The sequence below is a fragment of the Empidonax traillii genome, unplaced genomic scaffold (genome assembly GCF_003031625.1).
Source record: "Empidonax traillii isolate 1590-97213 ecotype Southwest subspecies unplaced genomic scaffold, ASM303162v1 scaffold72:size2462915, whole genome shotgun sequence".
Taxonomy (NCBI): domain Eukaryota; kingdom Metazoa; phylum Chordata; class Aves; order Passeriformes; family Tyrannidae; genus Empidonax; species Empidonax traillii.
The window spans coordinates 1,643,850-1,655,860 of NW_020955265.1; the positions used below are offsets into that span (position 1 = coordinate 1,643,850).

Here is a 12,011-nt window from a genome sequence, read left to right on the forward strand (position 1 = left end):
TAAGAATAAAGAAAAATAATGAAAAAAAAGAGGTAAAAAAAAAAAAGAGGTAACAGGTAAGTGTTATGGATTATTAATTCATTAGGGAATGAATATGATATACATGGATGTATTTGGCAGCTCCATCTGTGACTTTATGAGGGGGAGCATTACATGCAATGCCTGTGGCATTTAGATCTAAGAGAAGAAATCACATCACAACCATGAAATTTCTTATTTAGTAGGCAAGGACAACAAACTCATAGTATATTCATCAAGTAACATGCTGGAAAGCACCAATAAAGACAGTGAAGAAAAGAATACATATAACTATGTTTTCAAATTATATACCTTAAGATATGCTGAATTTTGTACAGATATTTGGAAATTCACCATCCACATCTCATCACCGAATGAAAAAAAAATCTAATTGCATTTTCTCTTACACTTTAATTGCTTCATTCCCACTCTATTCTCCAGAAATTTTATTTTCACTGGATTTTTAGCCATGAACTTTTTGGTGATACCAACTGCTCTACACCAAGTTATTTCATAAGGGGAAAAATGAAGTTATATTCATCATTTATCTGTTTTATACAATATAATGTCTAGGAGCACTGGCAGTAGACTAAGGCCTCTCCTTGCTAGTCCTTCTGAACATACAGAAGAGATATGTTTTTCTTCTTTAGCTGTGTCCTCTTTATTCTAAGAGAAATAACTGGAGCATGTATTTCTTAATGGAAGATTGTGCCCTTTGGGCATATAGCTTGACACTCCATGAGAGGGCCCCTTGTTGTAGATCCTATTTCTGTAGGGGAGAAAGAAGACAACTCCCAAAAAGCACAAGAAAATCCATTTTGAGAGGGGGGAGGAGGGAAAGGCAATGTCTTTAAGAAAAGGCCACAGTCTTTGTTTCTAAGAAAGCAGGAGTTTTTCCTCAAAATAATCCTTTTAATCACAACCTTTTCTCCATACGAAATTATTTAGGTTAAAACGTTTCCATCAGGCCTACAGAAGCCACATCATGCTGCTGCTATCTTTTTAGGTTCTCTGCAAGAGCGTCTGTTCGCAGTTCCTGTCTCACTCACCTAATCCTTCTGCCCATGGTGTAGTTATCCATCTCAAATTTACAGTTGCCTGTAAACACCAAGTTCAGTCCCTCACCTTCAGGCCACCGTTGTCAGTGTTCAGTCATTCCCACTGCATGACAGATATGCTGCCACACTGAAGCAGAAGCAGCCACACTAAAGAAAAGCCAAAAAATGCCCTTTGTCTCTCTTTGCTGCTCTGGTGAGCCACCTACTGTGCTGTTTAGAAATCCGCTAATATGCATGATGCATTTATCCCTTTTTTATGCAGAACCATTATTATACTGATTTGTAGAGGTTTCAGTATAAACCTCTGGAAAGACATTGGCCTGTGGTTGTTGGGGTAGGATTTACTCAGCTCTTTCAGCAACTGCACTTCCTCCATGCAATTCACAGCCCATTTGTCTGAACAGAAGCCATAATACCAACAGAACATAGTCTTATGCTCTAGCATGAACTGTGACCTGAGGCATGTCCAAGCTAGTGGAATCATAAACTCAATATTGTCTGCAAATGTGTGCTGCAATAAAGATTTGCAACCAGTGCCATTAACATTCAGAATTTACTATTCTCAGTCCTTAAAATTGCTGTCTAATTCCAGGAAAAAAATTATTTTACCATACCTATTATAACACAGCAATGAAGCTTTCTAAAGGAATCTCAAGTCTTTTCAGTAATTCTAATAAGTAGTAGTCCTGATGCCTCCTAACCCAGATGCAATTAAAAGACAGTCAAATGGTTGCATAAAACATTGCTCAGGAGCTTTGTTCCATAAATATCATCCATAGTTGCTGCCATGGTGCTTCTGTAACCACTCCTACTACTTTCTCCTGTATTGTTACACATTTTGGCCTGTAAGTCTGGTTACAATCTGGAAATGCTTTGTTGACAGAAAACTATCTGTAATTGTATTGCATTTATGTGTCTTTCCAGATAAAAGTAATTCGAACAAAGCAAGAAGGAAACCTTATAGTAGATGATATTTCAAACAGGACTGTTAGCCCCAAGAAAGCCGATATATTAGATGTTGTAGGAATGCTGTATGTTGGAGGATTGCCCATTAATTACACAACCAGAAGAATTGGTCCGGTAAGCAAATTTGTTTAGGTTATCTTACACTCTGTAAGTATGTCTTGATTGGTACCAATGTCTTTCCAGTTTTGTCTTGTTTTGCTTTTCCCTCAGATGGATAAGATGGACCTTAGTAGAGGTACACTACATCCTTTCACTCGGAATCCAGTTAATGCAACAAATAATAGAAATAGAAATAGCAGAGTTACTTACTCTTATAGAAAAACAGAAAGTTCCATACACCTGTATCCACTTGGATCAGAGTAGGTAGCATATAGGTTCCTGAGTACCACTTACCCTTTCTCATTGCTGAAATTTATCTAGCAACAAATGCTAATAAACAGAAAGCATCTCCTACCAGAAGCAGCAGAAGGCAAAATTACCCTGGACAAAGTACCCAGTAGTACTGCCACTCTGGTAATCAGTTTTGTGTTGGTATTACTAAAAGAGGAGAGAATGTGTTTTGAAGTAAGGCCATGAAAATTCTGCTGTCTTCTTTCTGTTTCCAAATCAAATGTGCATATTTATCACTGTTTAGGTTCAAATGGCCAGCTTCCATGCTGACACGGAAGATACCTTGAAAAACAGAGAGCCCAGGGAAGTGAATATAACTTTGGCTTAAACTTTGTAGAATTAGCTAGGAACACTCTAGTCTCTCACCCAAGCCATTTGCTGCATCTATCTGCACAACTTCATGTCAGTCATTTCACTTTCCTGAGGCTGTTCCAGCCTCACCAGATACATCAGTATCTGAATCAGAGAAAAACCTCTTCCATGCCTAACTTTTCTCTGTGCAGAGGGTTCTTTCAAAGAAGAAGCCAGAATTTGAGTGAATTTAATTATAGTGAATAACAAATTAGCCATCTAGTGCAGCACAATTCAGAGACACAAAAGATGGAATGTGAGTAGCAGCTCTGTCTGGGTTCATCCTGGATATTTATACAGAATCGGTAAAGAGAAGGCAAAAGTACAAATCTGGTAAGGGAACAAAACACACTCACAAAGAAATTGCAAGTAGGTAAATATCACTGTACTAAGATGATTACAGATGGCAAATACTACTCTATAAACAGGCAAGAGCCCCTCAGTTTGGGTAGACAAAATAAATACAGAAAAGGAATTCCTAGATCCTGCTTAAGTGACTCCCTGTAATAACTCATGGCCAGGGAATAATGGGTATGAGCAATGACTCTACATCTGAGAGTTGTGTTCCATAAAAAAACCTGACCTGTAAGATCATGTTTCTTGGCAAATAATGAGTTGTGCAGAATGCCCAAACAGAGGCAGATCTACTGATAATTTGGATTTACCAAGACAAATCTGAGACACTGAAAAGCAAAAGCAATACCTAATTACCCGCAACATATAATTCATAATAGTATCAAATCATGCTCTTTCAAAGATATCTGCAATTTACAAATACTAATCTAAGGAGAAAGATAACATTAAATCCTTACCTATTGCTCTTTGTCAGAAGTAATGGAGGGAACCCATGCAGATAAATGGCTCAGTCTGGCAATAACAGTCATGTCAGATCCTGATAGTCTTAAATGCTTTGGGACTTAAATGAAGCTGTGACTTCAAATGCCACGTAAAAAATGGTGCTTGTCTCCCAGTCATTCTCAGTAAAATACACACCCAGGGATGTATTAAGAGAGTATTGTGTTGTAGGCTTCATGTAAAGGCTCTGAAGCAAATTAGGTTGAAAGGATATGTTATCTTAATTAAGACTTTCTTCTAAACACTCAGCCTTTTTAGACACTAATCTATTATATAACCAGAGGTGGGTTGGCTTTCTGTTCAGTGCAGAAGACTGATACCTACTTGTTTGGCTTCAGCAGAACTCACATTTTAAGCATGCAAAACTCTGCTTTCAGCAACAGAGATTATATTACCTGTTACCGTGCTAAAGTATAACCGGATTTGCTTTTCCATAAGCCAAGTGAAATTTTAAACTAGGGAATGTTATTGAATTGTCTACAAATCTTGCATTTCTGTGATTTATTCTTGCACTGAAGATGGCAAGTTTTGTTTTCTTTTCCGGCATTTTTCTTTTTTGATAACAAAACTTGTTGATCTGGACATGACTTTCACTTAGAAATTACAGAAAGGTCTATTTATGAAGAATCTGACAGAAAGTAATGTTCAGCTCAGAACTGAATTTATTCAGTGATATTGCTTAAGTTCTTGTGAAACTTTTGTACAGGTGTAATAAGCTTTATAATTTCACCGTACATACAGCTTTGATTTGCAAGAAAATTCTTGGAAATTCTTTCAATTACTAGTCAGAATATTGTTAGAGGAGGTAGTGTGCAGAGTCAAGACTTGTCTCTGCAGATGCACCTCTATCCTTTCTGTATTTGCTCATATTTCTAGGCTGTATTTTATATGCAGATGTTTATTTTACTCTTTTCTACTGCACTGTTTAATGAATATATCTTCTTTTTCTTTCTCAAAGTACGTGTTTTATCATTTTGTTCTCTCCCTCTGATACCAGGGATAGACTTTTCTAATTCTAAGTCAAAGATCAAAGCCCTTGTCTGAATGTGAGAACCAAAATGCAGCTTCTGCACACCTTGGAGGGAATAAGGGAGGGAAAGCTCTGGAGGAGATGCCAGTGGCTTGTAGAAGTCCCACTGGGATGCTCTGGTCACAGCCAAGGCAGCCCAGGGTGTAGCCTAGGTAGCCCCTCACTCCTGCCCCAGGTAGATCTTGCGTACTTACACCACCATTTTAAGTGTGCACACACCACCCATTGGGAGTCAGAGTCGTGCGTGCCCCGTGCAGAAACCAAACTGGAGCTGCAGTTTGCTGCCCTGCACAGGCGCCTCCTTATACCTAAGTGCCTCCCATGCCTCCACTTGCCTTTCTGGCCAGCAGAGTGACGCTTATCATTGTGGTCATCAGACTACATACAGTCAACAACCTTTACATAGGGTTGTTCATTTTAGTAGCTGCGTACCTGCATTACCTCTGCCTTACCATGCAACATTAGGCCCACAGTAAAGTGATTAAAGGAAGAAAAAAAAAAACTAGTAAAATTACCAGGAGCCCAGAGAACTATATCCAGTATCTTCATCTACTTGCAAACCCCATAACCTAGTCAATTAAAAAGGTAAAGTATAGACCATTAAATTCCTGCATTGCTGATGTAATTTGCTATGTTTCATTATGCAGTGTATTATTTTATGTCCCTGCCATTAAGCCAAGTAGATGTGACTCAGATCACATCACTGAAAAGTAATGTAATTCATCCTCAGTATGACTAAGATTAGATTCCAATTACAATCAGATATTAAGCATTAGCCATGTAAAATTCAAGTTTTAGTCAGTTCCATAAATCCAGCAGAGAAGCAGAGGAAATGTACTTTTTGATTGCATACTTTAGGCTTACTTTCACAGTTATACATTTTGTTTGAAATATTGACTCCAGGTCATCTACAGCATTGATGGCTGCATCAGGAATTTTAAAATGACAGAATCACCTGTTGACCTGGATAATCCAACTTCCAGCTTCAGTGTTGGGAAATGCTTTGTCTCTGCCCAGAAGGGAACATATTTTGATGGAACAGGCTTTGCCAAAACAGGTAATGAACAACAATTCTGCTGATAGGCAAAGAACAGAGAAAGAGGAGATTCTGCTTTCAAAAACTCCCAGTGCTACCTAATTCCTGTTGGTTGGAGGTGAAATGAGACCACTACTGGAAACTGTCATTAATGACTTTTGGTTATCTTGCCTAAGTATAGACTATATGACCTTCCAGCAAGGTCTCACACTAAGCACAACCACCATAACAGTTATTTACATGAATTCACATGAAATGGAGTGCACTGATAATGCTTAGGTCCTTCACAACAAACTTTGTGTGATTATTAGGAATAATACATTAAATGCTTATTTTCATTTTATTATGCTTCCCTTTTTATCTCCAAGTTGGTGCATACAGAGTGGGAACAGACTTGCTTGTGGAATTTGAATTCCGTACAACAAGAATGAACGGTGTTCTTCTAGGAGTCAGCAGCCAGAAAATGGATGGGCTTGGCATTGAATTAGTAGATGGAAAAGTGAGTAGAAAAGCAGTTTTGTCTCTTTATAAAGACTAGTTTTAGACAGCACAGGTACTTTAAATGCAAGGTTACTACCCCAATCTCAAGGCATCTCAAACAATATCAGGGCTTTCCTTCACGCAACATTTGTCGCTTTCCATACATCTATAGGCTCTTAACACTTTCAAAAGATACTGAAACAATTCTGTAACACTTGAGTTTCCTAAAATGGCAACATCATGTCTTAAATTAATATAATATTATATGAGAAATTTTGAGGAAAGGCTTTGTCATTAATAATACCAGTTTCTTGTGTATATCTTTTATTTCAGGGTCTGGAAAACCAGTCATTAATCTGTCACTATAAAGAGCTTGGGGGTGGGGTGGGGTTGTGAAACACCCTAAAGCTAAGACCCAAAAAATGGAAAAATGACAACTTATAGAGCAAATTTGTGTTTATCTCAGTGACATAACACAGATCCCAGAGGGAGAGCAATCCACACAGAGTCTGGTATTAAATTAGAGTGTGTGTACAGTCAGACCATGTTGACTTTAAACAAACAAAAAAAGAAAAACAAAACAAACCAAAAAGAACTTAAGAACTGTTTTGAAAACTGGCTGACTTCCATGTCGTGCTCTTTCAGGTGATGTTTCACGTTGACAATGGTGCAGGCCGATTCTCTGCTGTCTATGAGCCAGATGCACCAGGCAGCTTGTGTGATGGACAGTGGCACAAGGTTCTCGCAAACAAGATCAAACACCATTTAGAGCTGACTGTTGACGGCAAACAGGTGGATAGTAGCAGCCCAAACAGGGCCTCAACCTCAGCGGATACTAATGACCCTGTCTTTGTTGGAGGTTATCCTGGTGAGCATGTAACACAGAAATTATGCTTTACTTATGCCCTAGTAACACTGCCTTGGTAATGGCTTAAGTGCAATTAGGACCAGTATATTAAGGATGATGGGTAAGACTGGTCAAGTGTGTATCAGTTGTCATGGATGCTCGTTTCTGCATCCAGCTGCATTTCAGGACAAGAAGTTAGGAACAAGAAGTTAGAATATGAACAACAGCTTGCACAAAGAGGTGAGAAGACACCATCTCTTCTTGATTAATGTCTTTGCTTGTGGTCTGCTGGTTTTTAAAGGAAAAAAAATAATCAAAATTTGCTAATCAGTATTCTGGAAGCCCTTGAGAGAACTGCTTTATGCAGAGGTGATTGAAGAGGATAGAGAACTGAGCTGACCTCTGTAGCTAGCTTTATCTTCCACTGAACTGATAATGAATGCTAGTATTCATCTCTTCATAGACAGTAAATAAGTTTATCTAACAATAGTTTGCTTTCTGAAAACACAGTTGATATGTTTACAAAGCACAATTTTGTTGCTTTTATAATAAAGCTTCACTCTAGCTTGCAAACAAAAAAAGCAAAGTAAGTTTGCAGTATCTGTCTATTCTAGTGAATACTGAGGGCAATGGCAAGACACCTCTTGAGTTAATTCCTAAATTATTTTCTGGAATTTGTTTTTTCCCCCCATTCTGATGTGCGATATAGTGCATCCAAAAAGCCTTCTCTCTCAAGCTCCAGAACATTGTAAAAAATGTTCCTGATACTGACATTATGAGAGTTGTACTTCAGTCACAATGACTGTTCATAAGGACCAACAACTTCGTGCCAGAAGGAAAAGAGCTTTGTTGCAGCCTTTTTATAAGAAAACAAGATTCTGTATAGGAGCTAGCACTAAAGAAATACTGCAGGTGGAGTTACTAACTCATTCTGGACTGTGTGTCAAGAAGTGTATTGCAAGAGAAACAAATTGCAGTAACACTGTAATCTGTACATACAAGCCTACCCTTACATCATGTTAAAGTGGCATTCCTGAGTTCAGACACATAACAAGCTATGAATTATTAAATAAACCTACTGCACATGTAAACACTTCACACTTCTTTTGCCATCTAGTCTAGCTCATCCAAGATTTGTTTTAATATTCCCAATACCTGGACAGCTTCATCACCAATTTGAAACACAGTATCATGGGATTTTTTAAAATTAGCAAGCCTTTGTATTTTCCAGTTCTCTTGAGGCTTCTCCTGGCTGCATAAACAGTGCAAAGCATTCATAAACCAGCTAGAATTAGCTGATGGAGAATTTTCTGTGTAGAGAAAATTTTCAGCACCACAGCATGGACAACAAAATAAATTCCTGAGTACCCATAAAAACTATTACTCGTCTCTTAGTATCACTCTTCACTGTGCAAGGAGCGACAAATGGATTCAGCCATCTCATCCTCTGTGAAACAGAATAATGTTATAGCCAATATGTCTTCTACAGATGTAAAGTTATTTCTGCAACTCTTACTTTATCAGTCCCATCGAAGTGCATCCCGGTAGCAGAGCACTGAGAAACAAGTTGGGCCATGAATTTCAAGCAACTGAAAGAAGTTTCCCAGTCCAACCACTCTCACTTCTATCCCCTCCTTTAGTGGAAGAGGTGTACTCAAATCCCTGGCTTAACTATCATCAAGAAAAAAGTCAGCATGCTTGAAAACTGTCAAAACAAGTCCATAAATGTCCCTTGAAGTCCGTCCTGGGAACTGGCTTTTTTCTGACACTAAAGCCAAGAATTGTATCCCTTTTGGCCTTTTTTTTCTCTGTTATTTTGTGGATAAATAGTTTGAGAACTTGAATATCTGCTGGACTAGCATGTATGCATCATACACCACTTATAGCTAGCAAGTTGCATCCATGATTTACAATGGCAGTTTAAATGTGTTCAGATTCTGCCACTGCCATAGAAAGACAGAAAAAGAAAACAAGACTGGATTATTGTCTGAGATAAACATTTATCACATTTACTCATAATGTTTGTAATTTTTTTACTAATTAATATATACAGCAAATAAAACATTCATGTATTGCTGGGGATATCTGTTTTCCTGCAGGACTCTCAAAGAACAAAATGAAGTATCAACTCAAACTAACAGTTCCTTTTTCCTTTTTTTCCCTTCCTTCAGATGGCGTGACCCAGTTTGGGCTGACTACTAATATCCGTTTTAAAGGATGTATTCGATTTCTGAAGCTCACCAAGGGTACTGCAAAACCTCAAGAGATTAACTTCAGCAGAGCTTTGGAGCTGAAGGGTGTTCAGCCACTGTCGTGCCCTGCAAACTAACTGTCCTTCAGTCAGTATGGGTTTGTTTATATAGGCACCTCAGATTAAAAAAAAAAAATCTATACCTACATTGCATTCATAATAAAATGTTTTTATGCAAGTATTTGAGTTGTGTTTTTGGTATATTCAAATGTCTAATTAAACAGACTTCAGAAGAATTCATGAACTGACCTCTTCCCCCCCCCCCCCACTCATCAAGGGAGTAGAACAATAATTTTTTTATATCTCTTTTCTTATATAATGGAAATGCAAGTGTTTCAGCATTCTTGTGATGAGTGAGACTACGTATTATGTAAGCTGTTTTAGTTTTATGAAACATAGGATCACAGAATATCTCAAATTGGAAGGGACCCATAAAGACATCAAGTCCAACTCCCTTAAATGCTCCCTAAATGCTTTTGGTGAAGTCCATCTGTAAACTTGTATTCCTTTACTATTCTAAATACAATGCACTTGTGTGCACGCACAGCTCTGTACTTCATTAGCATATTACTTTTCTTCAAAAAATTATGCTTTGGTCACTCCTGAGAGCTATTAGAAAATTCTTTTGACCATAGTATTTCCCATGAAGTTTCACTGAGAAAAGCAAAATTTTATGTAGTCTAGATGGCCACTGCCATGCTAAAACTATGGAACCAAGTGCAGGAAGGAAAATGTTACAGCTTAATGTATTTAGGATTATTGAAGAAAATATGTTGCACCTAAAATCCCTGCTAAATCACTTGAATAGCACTGGATTTCAGCAGAGGTTATTTTGTTTGATGTTGGGACATCGAGTTTCTAATGAAGGGAGTATAAAACCATGTTCTATTACTTACTTCAAAATACAGTTTTAAATGATCCTTAATAAATAAAGTTTGATACTGTCTGTCTCTCCAACTACACGTGATATTGAAGTTGCACATAGCCAAATTCACAATCCCAGTTTTTAAATGAAGATTGAAATCTTGACACTTGGAGCAGAATGGTGGTGAAGCAGGAGACTCCCAGAGATTATTAGTGCACCACCTACCACTAATCTCTACTTTTAATGAATGTTACCCTTTTAATGAAAGTCTTACTTTAAAAGCAGCTTCCAAAGTTCAACACTACTGCTTCTGCTTGATGCTGTTAGTTTGTGAGGAATACTGAATGCAGAAGCCACCCTAGATGATCTTCCCTAAATAAAATTTATAGTTCTCTGTGGAAACATAGATGGAGAGATGAAAGTTGCTGCCTAGATTCTCACTAAAATGTCAAATCCTAGTGATTTTCCTCAGTGCTTTTTATGTTTTAGAGGACTATGAAATTATCACTAAAGTGTGGATTGTTTCAAATTGTTAAACTGTACTTTTGCAAAGGTTGTGATGCAGAACAGCTACTATATGAATGTAAAAAAAAACTAGCTACACAAAAGAAAAAAACCCTAGCAGTAAGGTAGCAGAACCATGCAATTAAAAGAAAAAAGGGATTTTAATTATTTTTTCTGCCCATAGAGGGCCTTGAATACACATTTTCAGAACTTCTGACATTACTAAAAAAAGGCAGTGCAAAATTTGTGCATAGGCTAGCTGAAAAACTTGTGCTTGACATTGAGCACTCCTGCAGGAGTGCTTTGTATTTTACAAAAGGCCTCTGTGGTTTACAATGTTTCTTTAAACTGCCCTGGGAAAAAACCAAAACCAAAAACAAAACCACCTTTACACTGGGAAAGTGCATTAAAGAGATGATAGTAAATATGTATACTGCCACTCTAATGGCATCATTGACTACCATCAATCAGATACACCTGAAGAAAAGCTGTCTAACTCCTGTGAAGCCCTGAAGTAATTGCCTTCAGCAAGTATTCTGGTTTTAGTTGCAATTGGCCCTTAATGTTAAGAAACAGTTGATGGCCATGCAGTGTTACCCATGTTCAAAGTGCTAAGAATTAGCAAAGCATGCATTTGTCTCTGAAAAAGCCTAATTATGGGACACATACTGTCTTTAACTTCTACATGGTAGTGCTTCTAACAAGCACAATGTAAAATATTAATGTGTTTCTATTTTATTATTTGTGCCTCATGTACTTACCTACTCTCATCCCTCTATTTCAGTTTGAGCAGCTCAAGAAAAGCAGGTCATAACACTTCAAATACAGCTGAGTACTTCCAAAAGTCTTGAAAAATATGAACAAATGAAGCCCCAAGACTTTTCTGCACAGGGATGGATGTTACTGTTATGAATTTCTCACAATACACAGAACAGCCAAGCCACTTGGCCCATTACAACTACCTAGACATATTTCCTATCCTATCCTCTAGACTCTATTCAACTTGTTGGATTCTTTTTTTTCACAACTCAAACTTGTTTGCAAAGTTTGGGGATTTTGTTTTGCCTGTTTGGGTTTTTTTGGACTTGAAAACACAAGGGAAATTTGAACAACTGAAACTAGAGCAGCATGAGTTAATATCGTGGCCAGCCTGAGAGGCAGGAAATTGCCACTGCTCTGCTCAGTGCTGCATCAGCAATGGTCTTTCACATAAATATGTCTTTGCCTTCAAAACAATTACTGGAGTTTCTGAATGAAAGAAATGGAAAGGGAAAAAAGAAAAAGAGAGGCCTTTATGTTCCTAGCCATGTTGAATTATTTCTCTCTTGCATGACCTTCCAGGAATGTGTGGGACAGAGCA

The 12,011-nt window shown here is 37.8% G+C and overlaps 1 protein-coding gene across 1 annotated transcript in view; it reads left to right on the plus strand.

Annotated features, from left to right (window-relative positions):
- The window catches only part of LAMA2 (laminin subunit alpha 2), a 270,298-nt gene extending 260,821 nt beyond the window's left edge, over positions 1 to 9,477 (plus strand). The window contains exons 59-63 of the mRNA XM_027880560.1: positions 2,001 to 2,156; positions 5,572 to 5,725; positions 6,073 to 6,203; positions 6,830 to 7,052; positions 9,203 to 9,477. Coding sequence (XP_027736361.1) covers positions 2,001 to 2,156; positions 5,572 to 5,725; positions 6,073 to 6,203; positions 6,830 to 7,052; positions 9,203 to 9,360 — 822 coding nt within the window. The 3' untranslated portion in view covers positions 9,361 to 9,477. The remainder of the gene's footprint in view (positions 1 to 2,000; positions 2,157 to 5,571; positions 5,726 to 6,072; positions 6,204 to 6,829; positions 7,053 to 9,202) is intronic.
- The last annotated feature ends 2,534 nt before the right edge of the window (positions 9,478 to 12,011 follow it).